Below are 22765 nucleotides of genomic sequence, written 5' to 3'. Positions count from 1 at the left end.
TGATCCCCCTTCTCCTCCCTTCCATGTACTGTTCTGGTGGTTCTCCTGACACAAACACTGGCCCTGTTTGGAGAAGGGTGCACATGAGTAGATGGGGAAAAGCTTACTTATGGGCTTTCACTGACAGGACTCATTAGTTGGATCCAGCCCAAGATATCTCACAGTCCCAATGAAATTAACACGATTGCCTTAATGTTGATGTCATTAAACACAGGAAAGTTTCACAAGCTAGTTAATACCAACAATATAGTTTGGGAAGGGGAAAACATTATAAAATTTGAAGTAATTTTAATCTATGCACCAGAGTCTTTTAAATCCACTTGCTACTTGCTGTTCACAGTTCCAGCCTTAGCATTCACAATCTGTATCAATGCATATACCTTATCAGTCAGAGGACACCCTCTACAGCACTTCCACAACTGAAGTCACAGTTTCCAGGCACCAACCCATAACAAACCAAACATCTTCTGCAAATTCAGTCTTATTCTTTTAGAAGGCTGGAAAGCACATTTCGGATGCAATCCTGAAGCTAGGGAATTGGGGAAATTAAGTCAGTTATTAAACCTCATCCGACAAGTTGCTGGGCTTTCACTGGCAGAGCAGAAGAGAGGGCAAAGGAGCACTCAGATTTCTTTTAAATGATTTTCTTCTAGAACTATTCCCTTTCCATTGGAAACAATGAATGGAAAAACAAATCTCTGGTTTTGCGACAGGTTGACAGACTGGGAAGGCATGGAATTCTTCGGATCCAACCCTTCTTCTGGTGATCTCCCCATTTTTTGCTCTACCGATGTTGTTATTGAGTTAGGGATGTGGACATTTCAAGGAAGGGGATGAGAAAAGGCCATGGCTCAATGGTAGAGCATCTGCCTTGAAAGCTGAAGGTTTCAAATTCAATCTCTGGCATCTCCAGGTAGGTAGGAGAGACCCCTACCTGAAACCCTGGACAGCAGCTGCCATCAATGTAGACAAAAGTGAGCTACTTGGACCAACAGACCTTCCTATGCTCCTAGCATATCTTCCTCTCTGTGGTGAGAGCTGATTGACCTTTGGAGAAGGAGGCCCAATGCCTCCTATTTTCCCTGGACTGCCCTCCTAAGGAAGAATAAGATTACTTGATCCAAATAACTTTGCAATTACTTTTCTTGCTTCTAAAATTAAGGTCTGGTACAAGTTCAGTTCTCTCCCTACCCCCACTTCCAGTTTCCAGCTGGCAGTGAAATACAAAGTGCCAGAAGAAGTGTTAAAAGAGTTTGTTATAATGGTGTTTCTGACCAGAGCCAGAAATAAATTATGAAGTTCCAGCCTCATCTTTCAATACAGAGTCATTGCTAATAGTTATAAAAAATCATCTGCATTTTTAACAGTAATCCAAACACCAAACCCTTTTACGTTACCCTATAATTCCTTGACAAATGAGTTTAATATATAAGAGAAGGAACCCCAACATGGCACCTATAATCAAACTGTAATCCTTCAAGAATGCAGTCCCTTTCTTTTTCAGCTTCTTCTGAAGCACTTCCAAAATACGTGTACACATATATGTGTATGCTTTTTAGAAGTATGAAGTTGGCAGCATTTCTGTTGTATCACACTGGATAAAAATCAGGCCAGGTGGAGAATGACAAACAATTCTAGCAAACATTTAAATATATATGCAAACTGATGCATCAGTTCCCTGCAAGGTATCTCTCTCGCCTTATTTTACTTTTTTGTTTGTTCAATAAGATATATGCAGAGGAATAATGCATGGGAGAAAATACTATTGGAAAAGTTGTATTATTAATTAGCAACTTGCATCTGTGCATAGCTGCAGTCCAACTATAAAAACTGAAAGTATACAACAGCTGTTCATCAATTAGTTTTTGATATGAACAAATATCATTTGCTATAAGGTATCAGTATGAAAACTAGAATTCTGGCAGAAATAAATTGAAGCAAAAGGTGACAGATATCACTTTTAATATCTGTGTTTTATTATACAAACACACACACACATTTGACAAAGGCATGTGGTTACTGTCAGAATCTTAATAGAATTTTGCAGAGCTCTGTTCTCTGCAGCAGACAAATTCATTTTAGACAATTTAATGGATGTCACTGAAGACCACATTCATTAAAAATCAGATCACATAGCTAGACATTACCTTTTCTCATGAGTCAGTTTATATCAGTAAAAGGAGAAAATGTGAAAGGAAGTAAGGCAACAGAAAGGTGGGGTTGGGAAAGGATTCTGTTATGAAACAGAATGAAAAAATCAAGGGCAGTATGAATTTCTGTACAATTCAAATGAGCTGTCCAGGTACTGTGTACCTACAGTATTCCAAGTCCCTTTCATTTCAGTGAATGTGCTCTAAGCATGACTAAGCCTACATCCAGCTCTGTATCAGTAAAATTGTTACACTAGAAGTTCAAGAGTCGTTTTGTTTTTGTTTTGAAGGCCTAATATAACCTTCATGTTTATAAACTTTCAACACTCACTGAAATCTCTCCTTTGCTGGTACTGCAGCTCAGACCTCTTGCAAATGACATTTCCCTTCCTGTCGTCTCCTGTGTTGTTTACCAATGACAAAATCCAGGGTGAGCTGGTAACCAAGGAAAGAATCTTTCTCTGTTACCTATACCAGAGCCAAACTTCACTATCTTCGTAGTATAACAATGCATGGTGGCAGCATACGCAGCAAAATATAGAATTCAGACCCCTGCACTCCCCATGCATCAGCAATACTTTCTTGATTCTGTGACACACTTCCACTTTCATCCACAGACACGCAAAGACTGCAGCAATTGTCATGCACAGTGTAAACTGCAATCTGCATTCCTCAATAACATGTTGGCTATGGCGTGTCTGTGTAAGGCAGGTAGTGCTTATTTATGTCTGTCAAACAGCATAGCTCTTTTTGTGCCATGCAGCATGCTGTCTGCAGTTGTGTTGTCTTTGACTGGCCTGTGATCTGCAAGCAATGCGTTTTGTACCTCAATGAATTTTTTATTCCATCTGATCTTTTCATCTATGAGATGGTTAGTTTCTTTGAATGGTTGGTGCTGCCAGTACGTAGTTGGTCAGATGTTTGATGGGAAACGGGTAATTGTTTACGATGTCAGAATGAAGCACTTGAGCTGAATCCTTCATGTGGGAACTACCCACTGCTGGACTTAAGTGAGTGCCGGGCCAGGCACAGTGCCAATCAGTATAAATGTGCAGATGGGCCTTGCTATATCTTTTGTGTGGTCTGTAAGCCATGCAACACTCTGTTTGTTTTGTGTAGGATCAGGACAGTTCTCTAGAGGGAGGGAGTGCTGCAGTATTTGGCGTGTGGGTTGCCATGCTATGTGTTTGTATATAGTAGTATCTGTATCATGTGTCTGCAAAGAAATCTGCGAAATGTTGTGTCTGGCTAATGGTCTGCACTGCACGTCAGCCTGTAGTATTATGCAGCTGTAGCACCATGGTAGGTGCTTGCATGCACATAAGGTCTGTAGGCTCTTATCAGTCAGGGAAAACTACTATGCTAACATCTGTCATAGCAAGGTGCCTTATACAGGGTTGTCAACATTGACTGACATTGACTGACAGTCACCCTCTAGGGTTTCAGATGGGGAGCATACCCAGCCCTGCCTGGAAATGTCAAGGACTTGTTCTTCCACTAAGCTTGTTCTTTCACTACAACACAGTGTGTACGGTGACCATGTGCCATTACTTAAGTCAAGATACTTGTCTGACAAGCCTAAACAGTGTTTTAGTTTCTCATAGGCTAGATGTCCATATCAAGGTGTGCTGTGGGGGGGGGGGGGGGGCTGATGGCTTATGGTGCAGTCACCCTGCTGAAGCTAAGGAGCCATTAGATCTGGGTGGGTGCCCACTTGAAAAGCCCCTAAATGACCATGTTAAGTTCAGTGAAGGGAGAAAGGTGGGGTGCAAATATATTAAATAAGTAGCGTCTGTCCTGATGACCAACGTATTAAAAAGATCACCGCCGTTTTGAGTGGTTTTGCCAGACAGTGTGGGCAACATGAAGAGACAGAGGACAGGTAGAGCGGTGGGATGGGTGGAAGCTGGAGCCCGGCGTGTGACTCACAGCATCCGTTCCCCCCGCCACCCCCTTGCACCTGCCAGTCTAAGTTTGTTTTCCCAAAGCCCTGGACTTCCAAGCAGACCCCATCCCACCCATTCGCAAGATGGTTCCTTCAAACAGGTGCAAGTTAAGCTCGTAGCCGCAGGGCGGGTGAGTGAACGACTGCGCGCGTCCGCGGAGAGGCCGTTCGCGCCTCCGGCTGCGGCAGCCTGAGGTAAAAGCGCCCCTCCGAGGGCGTTTCCCGCCCTTCCTCCCCAGGGCCGTGTGAGCGCACCCACCTGCCGAAGGCGTGGCTGGCTGGCTTGGGGCGATGTCCCGCCTCCAGGGACCCCCGGGGAGGTGGGGGAAGCCATCTTCCCGCTCGGGGGCTTCTCCTTCCTGTCCTCCTCGCTGTCCCCGTGCCGCTCTCCTTCCAGTCCCGCCGTGCTGGGTCTGGCAGCAGCAGCAGCCGCCGCCGCCGCCGCCGCCTCCTCCTGCTGCTGCTACTCCTCCAGCTGCCGGCCTCCAGCGGGGCTGCTCATGCCCCGAGGTCCCTCTCGCCTCTTCCTTTCACCTTCCTCCGTCCCGCCTGCAGCCGCCCTTCTCGCAGCAGCCTCGGCCAGAGGGGAGAAGGAGAGCTGGTCTCGTCGCCGGCCAAAACAGCACGCCCGGATTCCCTCAGCAGCCCGCCTCCGAACCTGCAATAGGCTGGGCGCTGCAATGGGGGGTGGCGTAGAAAGAGAGAGAGAGACAGACAGGAGGAGAAGGGCGGGAAGAAGGGCACGCGACTGGTCAATGAATGACCTTCCCCGAAAAAGTCGGAGGCCGCCGCCGCCGCCGCTGCTTCGGCTCCCTCGCTGCGCCCTGGCGGTTGGAGAGCTGGGGCGCTTCTTCAGGCGCGCCGCAGCCGCCCGGCTTAGTGCAGCGCCAGCCTCCAGGCTGAGCCTCTTCTCTCTCTCTCTCTGTGTGTGTGTGTGTGTGTGTGTGTGTATGCGCGCGCCCGCGTCTCCGTATCTGTCGGGGGCGGGAAGAGAGCGAAGCGCACCAGCGCGGGGATTATTATAGGAGCTCTCTGTCCCTCACACACACGCGCAGAGGTGAGAGGAAAGGAAGGCTCGGCTCTGCATGAGGTCATGGACAGCTCCTTGGAAGAAGGCTCGCTCCGTTGCTGCCGCTGTTGGCGGACGGAGGTAGCACAAGCGGGAAACGGGTGGGGAGGCGCAGAAGGGGCGAGGCACGTTTCTAGGTGGGCGAGCGGCGTCCCACGTGTTAATATCTCGGAAAGGAAGACAGCGGGTGTGTGAATGGCAGGAGTCCAGTAGTTGTGTGTGGCTGAGGACTGGAGGCGGGCGAGTGGGAATGCAGGGCTGTCCAGTCCATGAAGAAAGGCTCAGGACCCCACCCCAGCACCTCGCAGGATTTCTGCCCTGTCCCGGCCTTGTAGGCGTCGTGAGCCCACCCGCGCAGAGGCGGTGGCCTGAGCGTGCAGCGGAGGTGTGGTCGCCAGAGGAAGGGCTTTCGCTCTCGTGCTGCTGCTCGGCAGCTTCATCCCTCTTAGGGCAGGCGCACCAGTGGAAAACAGAAGCAAGCGCCTCTCTGCCTGTGCTAGGTAAAGGGAAAAGGTAAAGGATCCCTGGACGGTTAAGTCCAGTCAAAGGCGACTATTTGGCGCCTTGCTCATCTCATCTTGCTTCAGGCTGAGAGAGCCAGCATTTGTCCACAGACAGCATGACCAGAGCGCACAGAAACGCCCTTTACCTTCCCACCGCAGCGGTACCTGTTTACTGTATCTACTTGCACTGGCCTGCTTTCAAACTGCTAAAGTAAAGGTAAAGGGACCCCTGACCATTAGGTCCAGTCGTGGCTGACTCTGGGGTTGTGGCGCTCATCTCGCTTTATTGGCTGAGGGAGCTGGCGTACAGCCTCCGGGTCTTGTGGCCAGCATGACTAAGCCGCTTCTGGTGAACCAGAGCAGCACACAGAAACGCCATTTACCTTCCTGCCGGAGCAGTACCTTTTTTTCTACTTGCAGTTTGACGTGCTTTCGAACTGCTAGGTTGGCAGGAGCAGGGACCGAGCAACGGGAGCTCACACCATCACGGGGATTTGAACCGCTGACCTTCTGATTATGAAGCCCAAGAAGCTCAGTGGTTTAGACCACAGCACCACCCTTGTCCCATATGCTACTCCCATGGCGTTCTGAGTTATCTGAGCTTACTCCCGGAGTAAGCCCAGTTGAACTCAATGGGACTTACTTTTGCACAGTCATGGGTAGGATTGTGTCATAAGCACAATTGTGGCATGGACTGTCTAGGGTTGGTAGTGCTATATCTGCTATACAAGCAGGGAGAGCAGTGAGGATCCTTGGCCTCCCCATCCCCAGCAGAGCCATGCCCAGTGCTCCTCCAGCTTGTACGGCAGCCAGCACTGGGCTGGGGGATCCTTTACCTGCTCGGCCAAGGGGAGCGGCAACCACAAACTTCTCAGCTGAGCGGTTAAAAGATGTAGAGGAAGGAACAAGCTGTATCGGTGCCTTGTGGCTTTTTTCTCCCTCTGTGCAGTATGAGGGCAGAATGGGATGGTGGTTTCACTCAGCAATATATCGCTGGTGAAACTGCCACCGCAGTCCCTCTGCTAGCAAAGCTCGCTGGAGGAAGTCGCTAGCAGAGGGACTCAGGAACACTGGTGGTTTCAACAGCTCTATAGTGCTGAGTGAAGTCGACATCGCCGTCTGCTCCTCATACTGGTCCTGGGTGATATATTGAGATATCGCCCAGGCCTAGAGTCCACAGTATTTAGCTAACTGGGAACTACAGACATTGAGGATTAGTCTGTATGCTCTGCATTTATATCAAATATGTCATGTCTTGGAGGGCACGTTCTGTAAAAGTTGTATCTCAATGCATTTTTTACTGATGGAAAATATGAGTCAATTTCCTGACATGTTTAAACTGGTGAAGACGACGTGAAATACAACAGAGTCATTTAGAATGCCAAATATACTCCTATGTCCTCAGAGTATCCCTATGTTTATATTTTGAAACTGAACGCAAGTTGGAGCATGGTGTATTCTTCTACAGAAGATGCCACATCTGAATTCTAAATGCACAAATGGCTAATATATGCTACTGTACGTCTCCCCAGGTCATTTAAGCCCTTAATGCATGACACTTCAACAGCAAGGCATGTGCAGGTGCAGATGCAGGTGCAGACTGACACTTCAGTGTATAAAAGACCAGTTCTGTGGAAGATTTGAAAATTTATGGTGGAGAGTAGATCGAAATAGGAGAAGAGAAGGAAAAATGTAATGACAAGAGGATATAAAGCAGACAGCCACCTCCGTCACAAATCTATTTGTTATGAACGGTGTCCCATTGATTTCAACAAAGATCAGCTCAGAGGTAGTGCCTGATGCTTTAAGAAAGTGTAAAAAGAGTGGCTGGCAACAGGAATTTGTTGGCATTGGCAGACTCTGCTTGGCTCAGCAGAGAGGGTTCCCAGAACTACTTGGATCAAGATATTTTTAAAGATCACATTATCTCGTTCCTAAAAATCAATAGTCACTACAGGACTGTTGGGTATGTTGGGATGTAAATGTCTTCCATTCCACAGACCACTCACTTGATGCTTGTGTGGATGAGTTTCAAACCTGTTTTTCTGCCTTTCCCCTCTGCTTATTTTGTTTATACATCTGTGTATGTGTGTCGATATCAGTGTTAAACATATACATCCAGTTCAGGTCTTTACACAGATTCACATATCCACCTGTATTCTTCATTCTGCAGCAAACATCTTCAACATCCTTCTATTTCTTTTGGCATAGCATAAATTTGAGCTTGGTAAGAACAACACATTCCCTAATTCTGAACTGGCTATTTAAAGCAAATGTCAGCAAGACCTGAAGTTCAAGTGTTTCCCGGTGTTGCACACCTGGTAATCAATATTCGCATAGGAAGTAAGTTGTGATTGTAAAATTTCCTTTTCCTTTTTGCTATTTAAATGAATCTAAATTGATGTTTTCTTCCTCCATGTAGCAAATGAGCAGCATTATCTTCCCATAGCAATTGCCATCCTTTCGCACTATGTAAAACATAAACTGCTGAAAGAAGTCTCCATAGAAATGAGAATGCTCCATCAAGTGATGGCACTTCCATTATAAATATATTTTTTTCTATGCTTAAAACTTTACAAATTTTAAACACACACACACAACTGCTGTAGGCTTCCCCCAGATTTATAAATATAGTGCCATCTGTAGGATCATTTAAACCCACTTTGGATTAATCTGGTCTCATGAAACCTTTTATTTATACCATCATCATTTGTTTGTAAGCCTACCTTTCCATGCTCAAGGCAGCTTGCAACATCAAATAAATCACATAATTCACTCTAATCGTCACAAAAATATAGCAACATTTAAAATTAATGAAAACATCTAATTAAATATACAATAAAATTCAACATTCCATGCATAATTCAAAACAAAGTCTAATGCAAAAATAGTCTTCCAAAACCAGCAAAAATAACGCATCTCCAAAATTAAATATTGACCCCAACAAGAACTTATAAATAACACCCCCACTCCAATAGTCTCTAGACATCCTGAGAAGCCGGCTGTATTCCTCCCATCTTCCCTAATGCATTATCCACTGTTTGTGCCCGGGAGTTAAAATGTCCTTTCAAAACAAAAATGCTTGTTGACTTGGTTTCCCACCCCCATTAGAACAGTGATTTCACAGTCCAGTTGCTCTTTTTGGATAAGTGGCCTGCAACATTCATATAATCCACTTATTCTGAAACATTTCAATTATCAGCCCACAGAAGGTCTTGCACCATTACCAGCTACTTCCAGATCACTTCTTGCATAAGATGGTTACATAATCACAACTAATGTTCTCTTAAACTCCTTTTCTTTCCCGCTTTTTGTCTGTGCATCCCATTATAGAAGCATGCACTACATGCAGTGCCAAGAGGTTTTGTCCTATAGCATGGTTATATATAGACATGCCCTGTACAAATACATTTTAATAGTTCTTCCCAGGAACACATATCTGCAGCAAACCTCTCCCCAATCCTCCCTGTTGCATCTAACTGCCTAACCTACCAGGAGGAAAGGGCCATGGTGGTTGTGGTAATACAGTCTAACCAACTGATGCTTATCCAGCAGTCAGTCCCCCTGAGTTACCTCTAAAACAGGGACAGTGGACCTGTGAAACTTCAGATGTTGTTGGACTCCCATCAGCTTGTCAGCATGGCCATAAGTTAGGGGTGATGGGAGCTGGAATCCAACAAATTCTGTACCACAGGTTCCCCATCGCTTCTGCAGAATAAGAACTATGGATTGCAGATCCATAGTTTGCACATCTACTCAGATGTAGTCTCTACAGAGTCCAGTGGGGCTTACTCTCAGCTAAATGTGAATCACATTTCAGTCATACGCATGGATATTTACTGAACAGCCATGCTTTTAAGCATATTAACCTGACACTGGTGAATATTGGAATTGTTTCAAAGATTGTATACATTCAAAACTGGCCTTTGCTAGGAATAAAGGTGCCTCAAAGTAAACTTGAAATAAAAAAACATTTAATGCAAGATAGATCACTGAGGGAACCATATGTTATACGTTTATCGCAGGCAGAGGCTTTGATTTAAAAGCCCCCTCTAGTGCTTTATTTTTCCCCCAATTGATTTTCCTTCCTTCACATAAGGAAGCCTAAGAGCTGCTTTCAGTATAACTTTGGATGATGGGCATCTTAAAGCCAGAGCTTCAGGTTCTGTATTGTGTTTTAGAAATCCATATATTTCCACTCTCAAGCAAGCCTTTGGAAAAACTTGAAGGCTGGCTTGTTTTGAGCGTATACATGGGCATAGCCAGGATTTTTGTTGTGTGTGGGGGGCAGGCCTTTTGTTGGGGGGGGGGGCAGAACCCCAGTCTGCTATGTATTTTTATTGATTGGAGACAGCTTTCCCTTCCTGCCCCGCTTGGCTATGCCCATGAGGGTATAACTGATATTAATTTGATGTTCCTGCTGCAACCATTCTAAAATGAGGCTGATCTGTATTTTTCAGTTTTTAAATATGATTGGTAACCTGGCAGTGGGAATCCCAAACATCCAGCAGGATGGCTGGGTAGCTGACTTCTTTATTAACTGGTTTATCTATGAGTCTGTATCTCACTGACTTCAACAAACCTTGGCAATTTTAAACTAGGCATTGCTATTGCTGTGCTTTATTGTTAGTTTTTATATGTTATTTGCAGTCTGGCTTATTACTTGTAATGTTATTGCTGACCTTCTGATTTTAGCCTCTATAAATTCCAGAGAGGAGTAGGTGTATCAACATGTAATAAAGGAAGAAAGAGTGCCCTGTAGAGTTTTAAAGAATAACAAATTTGTTGTGGAATGAACTTGCACAGGCAAGTGATAAAGGCAAACATATAGGTTGAAATCATTCCCACTGAAATTGATGGGGATTTTTAAATGTTTAATTGTTGACAAGTATCAAGACCACCACAGTGATAAAATAAATGAATAAAGGAACTGTTTAACTGTGGAAAAATCACACCCTTATGAACGGGGTTGTCTCTACAAATATGGATTTAGAAATATGGTCAAACCTGAAGCTTTCCTTGTTAGGTCGAATTGCTGTGATCAAAATGAATGTATTGCCTAGAATGTTATTTTTGTTTCAGACATTACAAATTGTTGATAAACTGGACTGTTTCAAGAAGTGGCAGAAAGACATATCTAAATTTGTCTGGCAGGGCAAAAAGCCCAGAATTAAGTTTAAGATACTTACCGACTCTAAAGAAAGAGGGGGGTTTGCCCTGCCGGACTTAAGACTTTACTATGAATCGGCAGCTTTCTGCTGGTTAAAAGATTGGCTACTTCTTGAAAATGCAGACATTCTAGATTTGGAAGGATTTGACAATAATTTTGGTTGGCATGCATATATCTGGTATGACAAGGTTAAAGTGTATAAGGGTTTCAAAAATCATATTGTCAGGAAAGCACTATATAATGTATGGATACGGTATAAAGATTTACTGGAAAACAGAACTCCCAGGTGGCTTTCACCTATGGAGGCTAAGGAAGTAAAGAAACTTAATATGACAACCAATTGGCCGAAATACTCTGAGATCTTAGAACAAGAAGGTGGTGAATTTAAATTACAAAGTTATGAGAAAATAAAGTCCAAGGTACGAGATTGGCTCCATTATTTTCAAATAATGGAGGCTTTCAAACAAGACAGGAAAATTGGTTTCCAGGTGGAGAAATCGAAATTGGAAACAGAATTGTTAGAACCCAATACTAAGAATTTATCAAGAATGTACAACTTGCTGTTGAAGTGGAATACAATAGATGAGACAGTGAAGTCTGCTATGGTTAAATGGGCACAGGACATAGGTCATGACATTATGTTTGCTGACTGGGAGCAGTTATGGACCACAGGTATTAAATTTACGGCATGCAATGCCTTACGAGAAAACATTATGAAAATGATTTATAGGTGGTACATGACCCCAGTCAAGCTTGCGAAGATTTATCATTTGCCCAATAATAAATGTTGGAAATGTAAAGAGACTGAGGGTACCTTTTTCCACCTCTGGTGGACCTGCCCAAAGATTAAGGCCTTCTGGGAAATGATTTATAATGAAATTAAGAAAGTGCTTAAGTGCACCTTTAACAAGAAACCAGAGGCATTTCTCTTGGGTATGGTCGGCCAGTTGGTGCCGAAGAAGGATAAGAATTTCTTTTTGTACGCTACTACGGCAGCAAGGATCCTTCTAGCAAAGTATTGGAAGACACAAGAGCTACCCACGCTGGAGGAATGGCAGGCGAAAGTGATTGACTTTATGGGACTGGCAGAAATGACCGGCAGAATCCGCGACCAAGAGAAAGAGACTGTGGAAGAAGATTGGAAGAAATTTAAGATGTATCTTAAGAATTATTATAAAACTGAGGAGTGTTAAAATGCTGAGGGAAAAGAAGACGTAGAATTGCAGCGATAATTGGGTTTAAAATTAAGGGTGGAATAGAGAAAGAGGATAAATTTATATTTAATTGGGCAAGATAGGTTGCTGAATAATGGTACTAAACTAAGGATGCAAAAAGGGAAAGGTATGGGGAAGTCCGGGAAAAGAGGGTTATGAAAATAAGGTTATGAAAACATGAGTTTTTTGTTTGTCTGTTTCTTTTGTTGTTTTTTGTTTCTGTTAAAAAATTGGGAAATTAATAAAAATCTTTTATAAAAAAAAAAAAAGTAGTTATTATTTATTGAAGTAAACTAATTGATTTTGTTTTGAATTGTTTTATTGATCTTGTAATGCACCTCATCAACTGAGTCATGTTCTGGTGGAATGGTAGGATAAAAATATTTTCCATTAATATTGATAGTCAAATCTCATTCCTTTGACATTTTTCCAGAAGGGTCTTCCATGTATTTGGGGAACAGAATGTCCAGTTTTGGAATAGGTGTTTGAACCCCTTGGAATAATATTTGGAATAATATTTTCCAGCTGATTTGAATGTTGTTATTCTTCAACAACATTGAAAAGAAACTCTTAATATTGAATTTGTATTAGAGCCTATGGACCTGAACTATGGATGGTGAACTGCATCCTTGCTGAGACGATTATATGATAAAGACTTCTTTGATAAAACAGCTGTCAACATGAAGCATATCCGTGATTGATCATAATTGTGGGCCTCGGCTGACCAAAAGCGTTTTGTATTACTCATCCATCAATTGCCTCCAAAACAAGCTTTTATATATCTAATCATATCCAGCCTTGTGCTAGATCACTACCTACTTCTTGTTGTTGTCTTTTTCAGAGGAATGCTGGACTAGTCATTCCCTTCCTTCCTAGAAGAAAATCAGTTCTGTATTACTGCCATTCTTTAAATGAGTCATCCTTCAGTGTCCAGGAATCAGCTCTTTCACACTAAGTGCTGCATCACACACAGTCATTCATTATAGGTTTATTCCTACAAATGATGCACCAATACAATGGTGTTGTACTGGAGCATCAATAGCAGGTCTTATCCTCTTCTATATAGATGTATACCAGGAATGGATCTGATTCACATGCCTACTGCCTGGGCTCAGGATTGTTTCTAATGATTTGCTCATATATGATGGAATAGCCAAGTAGGGTGGGTGTTTTTTTTAAAAAAAGAATAATTAAATCTAACCAACTGATGCTTATCCAGCAGTCAGTCCCCCTGAGTTACCTCTAAAACAGGGACAGTGGACCTGTGAAACTTCAGATGTTGTTGGACTCCCATCAGCTTGTCAGCATGGCCATAAGTTAGGGGTGATGGGAGCTGGAATCCAACAAATTCTGTACCACAGGTTCCCCATCGCTTCTGCAGAATAAGAACTATGGATTGCAGATCCATAGTTTGCACATCTACTCAGATGTAGTCTCTACAGAGTCCAGTGGGGCTTACTCTCAGCTAAATGTGAATCACATTTCAGTCATACGCATGGATATTTACTGAACAGCCATGCTTTTAAGCATATTAACCTGACACTGGTGAATATTGGAATTGTTTCAAAGATTGTATACATTCAAAACTGGCCTTTGCTAGGAATAAAGGTGCCTCAAAGTAAACTTGAAATAAAAAAACATTTAATGCAAGATAGATCACTGAGGGAACCATATGTTATACGTTTATCGCAGGCAGAGGCTTTGATTTAAAAGCCCCCTCTAGTGCTTTATTTTTCCCCCAATTGATTTTCCTTCCTTCACATAAGGAAGCCTAAGAGCTGCTTTCAGTATAACTTTGGATGATGGGCATCTTAAAGCCAGAGCTTCAGGTTCTGTATTGTGTTTTAGAAATCCATATATTTCCACTCTCAAGCAAGCCTTTGGAAAAACTTGAAGGCTGGCTTGTTTTGAGCGTATACATGGGCATAGCCAGGATTTTTGTTGTGTGTGGGGGGCAGGCCTTTTGTTGGGGGGGGGGCAGAACCCCAGTCTGCTATGTATTTTTATTGATTGGAGACAGCTTTCCCTTCCTGCCCCGCTTGGCTATGCCCATGAGGGTATAACTGATATTAATTTGATGTTCCTGCTGCAACCATTCTAAAATGAGGCTGATCTGTATTTTTCAGTTTTTAAATATGATTGGTAACCTGGCAGTGGGAATCCCAAACATCCAGCAGGATGGCTGGGTAGCTGACTTCTTTATTAACTGGTTTATCTATGAGTCTGTATCTCACTGACTTCAACAAACCTTGGCAATTTTAAACTAGGCATTGCTATTGCTGTGCTTTATTGTTAGTTTTTATATGTTATTTGCAGTCTGGCTTATTACTTGTAATGTTATTGCTGACCTTCTGATTTTAGCCTCTATAAATTCCAGAGAGGAGTAGGTGTATCAACATGTAATAAAGGAAGAAAGAGTGCCCTGTAGAGTTTTAAAGAATAACAAATTTGTTGTGGAATGAACTTGCACAGGCAAGTGATAAAGGCAAACATATAGGTTGAAATCATTCCCACTGAAATTGATGGGGATTTTTAAATGTTTAATTGTTGACAAGTATCAAGACCACCACAGTGATAAAATAAATGAATAAAGGAACTGTTTAACTGTGGAAAAATCACACCCTTATGAACGGGGTTGTCTCTACAAATATGGATTTAGAAATATGGTCAAACCTGAAGCTTTCCTTGTTAGGTCGAATTGCTGTGATCAAAATGAATGTATTGCCTAGAATGTTATTTTTGTTTCAGACATTACAAATTGTTGATAAACTGGACTGTTTCAAGAAGTGGCAGAAAGACATATCTAAATTTGTCTGGCAGGGCAAAAAGCCCAGAATTAAGTTTAAGATACTTACCGACTCTAAAGAAAGAGGGGGGTTTGCCCTGCCGGACTTAAGACTTTACTATGAATCGGCAGCTTTCTGCTGGTTAAAAGATTGGCTACTTCTTGAAAATGCAGACATTCTAGATTTGGAAGGATTTGACAATAATTTTGGTTGGCATGCATATATCTGGTATGACAAGGTTAAAGTGTATAAGGGTTTCAAAAATCATATTGTCAGGAAAGCACTATATAATGTATGGATACGGTATAAAGATTTACTGGAAAACAGAACTCCCAGGTGGCTTTCACCTATGGAGGCTAAGGAAGTAAAGAAACTTAATATGACAACCAATTGGCCGAAATACTCTGAGATCTTAGAACAAGAAGGTGGTGAATTTAAATTACAAAGTTATGAGAAAATAAAGTCCAAGGTACGAGATTGGCTCCATTATTTTCAAATAATGGAGGCTTTCAAACAAGACAGGAAAATTGGTTTCCAGGTGGAGAAATCGAAATTGGAAACAGAATTGTTAGAACCCAATACTAAGAATTTATCAAGAATGTACAACTTGCTGTTGAAGTGGAATACAATAGATGAGACAGTGAAGTCTGCTATGGTTAAATGGGCACAGGACATAGGTCATGACATTATGTTTGCTGACTGGGAGCAGTTATGGACCACAGGTATTAAATTTACGGCATGCAATGCCTTACGAGAAAACATTATGAAAATGATTTATAGGTGGTACATGACCCCAGTCAAGCTTGCGAAGATTTATCATTTGCCCAATAATAAATGTTGGAAATGTAAAGAGACTGAGGGTACCTTTTTCCACCTCTGGTGGACCTGCCCAAAGATTAAGGCCTTCTGGGAAATGATTTATAATGAAATTAAGAAAGTGCTTAAGTGCACCTTTAACAAGAAACCAGAGGCATTTCTCTTGGGTATGGTCGGCCAGTTGGTGCCGAAGAAGGATAAGAATTTCTTTTTGTACGCTACTACGGCAGCAAGGATCCTTCTAGCAAAGTATTGGAAGACACAAGAGCTACCCACGCTGGAGGAATGGCAGGCGAAAGTGATTGACTTTATGGGACTGGCAGAAATGACCGGCAGAATCCGCGACCAAGAGAAAGAGACTGTGGAAGAAGATTGGAAGAAATTTAAGATGTATCTTAAGAATTATTATAAAACTGAGGAGTGTTAAAATGCTGAGGGAAAAGAAGACGTAGAATTGCAGCGATAATTGGGTTTAAAATTAAGGGTGGAATAGAGAAAGAGGATAAATTTATATTTAATTGGGCAAGATAGGTTGCTGAATAATGGTACTAAACTAAGGATGCAAAAAGGGAAAGGTATGGGGAAGTCCGGGAAAAGAGGGTTATGAAAATAAGGTTATGAAAACATGAGTTTTTTGTTTGTCTGTTTCTTTTGTTGTTTTTTGTTTCTGTTAAAAAATTGGGAAATTAATAAAAATCTTTTATAAAAAAAAAAAGTAGTTATTATTTATTGAAGTAAACTAATTGATTTTGTTTTGAATTGTTTTATTGATCTTGTAATGCACCTCATCAACTGAGTCATGTTCTGGTGGAATGGTAGGATAAAAATATTTTCCATTAATATTGATAGTCAAATCTCATTCCTTTGACATTTTTCCAGAAGGGTCTTCCATGTATTTGGGGAACAGAATGTCCAGTTTTGGAATAGGTGTTTGAACCCCTTGGAATAATATTTGGAATAATATTTTCCAGCTGATTTGAATGTTGTTATTCTTCAACAACATTGAAAAGAAACTCTTAATATTGAATTTGTATTAGAGCCTATGGACCTGAACTATGGATGGTGAACTGCATCCTTGCTGAGACGATTATATGATAAAGACTTCTTTGATAAAACAGCTGTCAACATGAAGCATATCCGTGATTGATCATAATTGTGGGCCTCGGCTGACCAAAAGCGTTTTGTATTACTCATCCATCAATTGCCTCCAAAACAAGCTTTTATATATCTAATCATATCCAGCCTTGTGCTAGATCACTACCTACTTCTTGTTGTTGTCTTTTTCAGAGGAATGCTGGACTAGTCATTCCCTTCCTTCCTAGAAGAAAATCAGTTCTGTATTACTGCCATTCTTTAAATGAGTCATCCTTCAGTGTCCAGGAATCAGCTCTTTCACACTAAGTGCTGCATCACACACAGTCATTCATTATAGGTTTATTCCTACAAATGATGCACCAATACAATGGTGTTGTACTGGAGCATCAATAGCAGGTCTTATCCTCTTCTATATAGATGTATACCAGGAATGGATCTGATTCACATGCCTACTGCCTGGGCTCAGGATTGTTTCTAATGATTTGCTCATATATGATGGAATAGCCAAGTAGGGTGGGTGTTTTTTTTAAAAAAAGAATAATTAAATTGTGTCCTGAATATCAGCAATCCAATATCGTCATATCCCCCTTTTCTAACTCTTTTCCCCAAAGGACTCTCCACCAGCTTTTGCCTTTTTCCTCAGCCGATAATGGTGTGAAAAAGTAGGGAAAGGATAGGGATCAGTATGATATCAGAGAGCAGAAAAAAAACTGATTAATATGCCACCAAATTTTGGATAAAACAGAATCAGGAATAAAGGCCAGGAGTACTAAACTAGGAGGAAGCACTTGTGGTTGTTTCCAACTGACAGTAGAACCACTGAAATTAATGGAGCTAAGTTAGTCATTAATTTCAGTTAACCTACTCTACGTAAAACTTTACTATTTTGTTTCCTTTTTGTACCCCATCTGGCAATAATATCTTTCATGACAGAAGTAGTATAGTGGGACTGGATTAATCACAATGAGAACTTCAGTAAACTAACCAAGACAATCCAGAACTGGAATGAAAAGTTGGTGACTCAAAAATTCCAGTTAGGCCTTCCAGGGCCAAGAAAATGCAGGGCTAAGTTATGGGATAGAAAGTAGACCATGAAAACTTGCCAGAGTGTGCTTCGTTGTGCTATTTCATCACTATTGAATATGTACAAATACTTGCCAGATGCTAGAGAGTGGGCAGTTCCTGGCACGAAAAGTACTGAAGGGAAAAGGCCAAACAGAGGGGAAGCAGCTAACCTCAGGCGTCTTCCACAGCTAATGGGAGGAAAACATGTACATACAATAAAAGAAATAATGAAAATCTGAAGGAACTGATGTATAAAAAAGTAAAAATGAAGACAAATGCCTGGTTTCATTGCCTGCTCCTTGGGCTTCTTTATGCATAGAAAATATTTTAGGCCAAATACAGAGCATATGCACCTCAAAGGGTGTGTAATGAGATCAACCTGATATATCCAGGTTTGCCAATTGTCCCACCCTCAACAGAAGACTCTTGCTGCAACATACTGGGCTGAGTACTTAGCAACTCAGGTTTATCAAGCTTGGGCCGGCTCCTAAATTGCAATGGTTTTTTGTGTGGCTCCTGCCATGTTTACAAGCAGCCACTGTCTTCTAAGCTCTATCTCTCCATTCAACCTACTTCGGTCTCAGTAAGGCTTTCAGACTCTTAGTCTCTGAAAATGGTTTTGGACCAAAGAGAGTGAACAAGTAGAGGCTTAATTCAGACATGGAGATGCTGTGGATGAAGAAACCAACCTGGTTGCAACCAGCCTTAGATAGGGTTGAACTCTCCATGAAGGACCACATACAGAGTTTAGATCTCTTGGACTTTGCTATAACTGTGGAAACTTGAGAAGCAGTGGTGGCCAGTGGCTTAGGCTGGAACAGCAACTGCAGCTAGATTTAATATGCTTGGTTGAAGTGCTTGTGCTTAATCTCGAGTTTCTGAAAAATAGGTCTAAACACCTGCTAAGTCACTTGTAGTGATACTGGAATGAACCACTAGGAGAGGGAGATGCAGGAACCTTTTAACTTCTTTCCCCTGTGCCATTTGCCAAGATACAATAAACTGATTGTAAAATTTTTCTTGCCACCAGCACCACCAAAGAACCCAAGAGTGGGAGTAGGAGGAGATGGAAATATTTGGCTGTGCCACTGAAACAGTAAAGAACCCAGATGAACACTTGTGGATATATAGGCCTCAGCAGTAATCTTTGCATAACCACAATTTAGGGACATGTAAGCTGCCTTTCTGCTAGTACTATATCCAAAGCAGTACATAATTCAAATGAAGAATTGCTTCTAGTTTGTTATTCAAAGTTGTCTTTGCTGGAGCTTCAAAAAGTAGCTTCCATTTAGGGGAAAACTCTACTCTCCTGATGCATTGGAGTCAATGGAATGATTTTGCACAAATGAATTTAGCTCTTAGTTCCTGAAGTAATGAAAGAGGTTTAATTCACTAAATGGTGTTTTTTTTTCTACATTTGCTACATTTCAGGGAAGTAACAGGCACAAGGTATGTGGTCACACATTAATAGAATAGATCTATCACACTGGGTTTCTGAATTATTTCTTTACCATGAATTGCTATATAGCTTTGTGCAAATGTTGGGACATGGGTGGTGCTGTGGGTTAAACCACAGAGCCTAGGACTTGCCAATCAGAAGGTCGGCGGTTCGAATCCCCACGACGGGGTGAGCTCCCGTTGCTCAGTCCCTGCTCCTGCCAACCTAGCAGTTCAAAAGCATGTCAAAGTGCAAGTAGATAAATAGGTACCGCTCCAGCGGGAAGGTAAACAGCATTTCCGTGCGCTGCTCTGGTTTGCCAGAAACGGTTTAGTCATGCTGGCCACATGACCCGGAAGCTGTACGCCGGCTCCCTCGGCCAATAAAGCGAGATGAGCGCCGCAACCCCAGAGTCGGTCATGATTGGACCTAATGGTCAGGGGTCCCTTTACCTTTGTGCAAATGTATTGATAATTTTTGACGTGTCTTGAGCTGCAATACCTGAGCAACATTATAGAAAAGCTGGGGAGCTGTGCATTTCAGTGCATTATGTGGATCTATATCTCCATGATGCCATATATTCTGAGCTTCTGTGCAGGAGAGAGGCAAAAAAGCCTTCATGATTTATGTTGTACCAAAAGCAGCAAAGATATATTAAATTTGGCCACCCTATTTGCCATTAAGTCTAGTCAAAGCCCTAAATGTCTAGGCTACAAGGAAATTCAGCTCAAAAATTAAATATCAGCTAACCTTTATGGAACGATTTTTCTTCTCTCTAAAAGACCTCACTGCTGCAACCACTGGAAAAAGTGACCCGACAATGTATCATTCTGGCATATCCTAGACAAGAGTCAGCAGCACTCTTGGTCATTCCAAAATTTGTCAATGCTGTGCAGAGAATGTGTCTTGGTTTCTCTTAAGATTTAAGTGTAGCACAGCTGACAGAGACTCTTTCTAGCAAGTCTGATGCCTGTTTGGCCAGGAAATAAAAAACAGCATTACCCACCACTGCCACCGCCAAATTGAATCTTAAATTTTGTTTGTGTGTGTGTGTTGTAGGGAGAAACAAAATAGTAAAAACAGTAACTTACTGTGTCAGCATAAGTATTCATGCATTCCAACCACCTTATTTTGATGTCAAGAATTAAAAAATATCTAGTTGCATCTAATACAAACAAGAGCCTGAGACTTTCCCAAATCCCAGCAACAGCAAAATGACCAACTAAAACTTGCCCCATGGAGATCAACATAGAAACCTTACCAAGAACATTTTCCAGCACTTCTGCAATATGCTGCAGTTAGCTTTCTCTAGTATAACCTCAATAAGTTAACAGCTTCCAAGGAAGAACAGCCAGGAAGGCCTCTCTCCAGCTTTGTCCTCCTTGTACACATCTAGTGCAGTAAGATCTCATTTCTAATTATCCTATCTGTATTAAAGGTAAAGGTAAAGGTACCCCTGCCCGTACGGGCCAGTCGTGACAGACTCTGGGGTTGCGCGCCCATCTCGCTTAAGAGGCCGGGGGCCAGCGCTGTCCGAGGACACTTCCGGGTCATGTGGCCAGCGTGACGAAGCTGTTCTGGTGAGCCAGCACCAGCGCAGCACACGGAAACGCCGTTTACCTTCCCGCTATAAAGCTGTACCTATTTATCTACTTGCACTTAAGGGTGCTTTTGAACTGCTAGGTGGGCAGGAGCTGGGACCGAACGACGGGAGCTGCCCCCGCCGTGGGGATTCGAACCGCCGACCATACGATTGGCAAGTCCTAGGCGCTGAGGTTTTACCCACAGCGCCACCCGCGTCCCCCTATCTGTATACTGAATGGTAATTCTTAAATGGTAGCATTACAACTATTATTTTTAATTGCACTTATATCCCACCTTTTCTTCCAAGCAGCTCAAGGTGGTATACAGCATTCTTCTACCCCTTCTCATTGAATCCCACACAAGCCTGTGAGGTAGGTGAGGCTGTGAGGCAGTGACCGGCCTAAGGTCACCTAGTGGTTTTAGTTGGATTAAGACCTGGTCTTCCAGGTCCTCATCCAAAGCACTAAGCACTATGCTACACTGGCTCTCAGGACCATGTAACTTAACATTCATTTGTGTTTTCCAGGATGTCAGCAACAGCGGGGATATTATGAGAGCACGCTCAGTTATAAAACTTCCTAAGAGTTTATGCTGCGCCCCTCCCCTGCATTTGCCCCTATCCACATCAAGCCTAAGTTAAGGAAAAATTAAAACAGCACTGAAATATTTTAGCAGTGGCTTGGAAAAGGAAATTGCATTGGCATTGTGCACCGCCTAAAAAAAGAATGTTTTCTACAATCCTATAAATCGCAGGGCACCTTGGCAAAGCAACTCCTACATGTCTGTGCTCAATTCTGTTCCTCCTACAGTACACCAGCAACTCTTGAATAACAAAGGAAAAAGCAAGAGCACCAAGGGCTTGGGTGTGGGGTAGTTTAAAATAAAATAATTGCAACAGTGCCAGCTGTGCAGAGGAAGGTTTTAAAAAATAAAAATAAAAATCCAATGCATTAGACCCCAGTTTCTGTTTCTAAATTGCCTTTTGGAGAGGAGACCTCTTCTTACAGTGTGTAATGGTAACTTTATGAGAATTGGCATCCATTTAGAACATTTGTATTAGTTTATTTTTACATTTCAATCAGTTCCTAAACAACTATTTGTACCCCATAATAAATTCTTTTGAGCAAAATCAGAGAGATGATGCAGCCTATTTCCTGTGCTCCCATTTACACTAAAAAGTAAGAGAAAGAAAGGATTTAATAATAATAATAATAATAATTTATTATTTGTACCCCGCCCATCTGGCTGGGTTTCCCCAGCCACTCTGGACGGCTTCCATAAAAACCAAAAATACACTAAAATATCACAGATTAAAAACTTCCCTGAACAGGGCTGCCTTAAGATGTCTTCTGAATGTCAGGTAGTTATTTATCGCTTTGACATCTGATGGGAGGGCGTTCCACAGGGCAGGCGCCACTACCGAGAAGGCCCTCTGCCTGGTTCCCTGTAGCTTTGCTTCTCGCAATGAGGGAACCGCCAGAAGGCCCTCGGCGCTGGACCTCAGTGTCTGGGCAGAACGATGGGTGTGGAGACGCTCATTTAATAAAATGTTCTCAAGAGTACAAGAGGAAAAGACACTGCTTTCATTTACAATGCTAAGATGTAGATTGGCTCTCTTAGGTCTACAATAAGGATTCTTTGGGTCTGCAGAAAGAAGCCTCACCATCTTAGGAAGCGTGCTACACAGCAAATTAATCTGTACAGGACTGTATAAATTCAGCAAATTAAGTTTAATATAAAATGGTCCCAATCAGTTTAAATGTACAGTTCTATTTTTACATTAAGTTTCTTATTCTACTTTACTTCCACACCCGCAACTTCAGCTCTTTCTTCACATTCTGCATAGGAGGGCTTGCAAAACTTGCTGCTAACAAAGAAATTACCTAATTTTGAAAGCAAGAGGCAGTCTCATTTCTACAAGTCATTAAGA

The 22765-nt window shown here is 42.2% G+C and overlaps 1 protein-coding gene across 2 annotated transcripts in view; it reads right to left on the bottom strand.

The window, feature by feature from the left end:
• Positions 1-4766, bottom strand: part of ANK2 (ankyrin 2) — a 322074-nt gene extending 317308 nt beyond the window's left edge. Inside the window, exon 1 of one of the 2 annotated variants that reach the window (XM_079990154.1) lies at positions 4355-4766. In XM_079990154.1, the coding sequence (XP_079846280.1) occupies positions 4355-4429 (75 nt within the window). In that variant the 5' untranslated portion in view covers positions 4430-4766. The remainder of the gene's footprint in view (positions 1-4354) is intronic. The other variant, XM_079990163.1, reaches the window with a different exon arrangement.
• Between the last annotated feature and the right edge of the window lie 17999 nt (positions 4767-22765).

The sequence above is a fragment of the Podarcis cretensis genome, assembly GCF_951804945.1.
Source record: "Podarcis cretensis genome assembly, chromosome: 9".
Classification (NCBI taxonomy): Eukaryota; Metazoa; Chordata; class Lepidosauria; order Squamata; family Lacertidae; genus Podarcis; species Podarcis cretensis.
The sequence above is the reverse complement of the archived record's forward strand: the minus strand, read 5'-3'. Positions and strand labels throughout refer to the sequence as shown.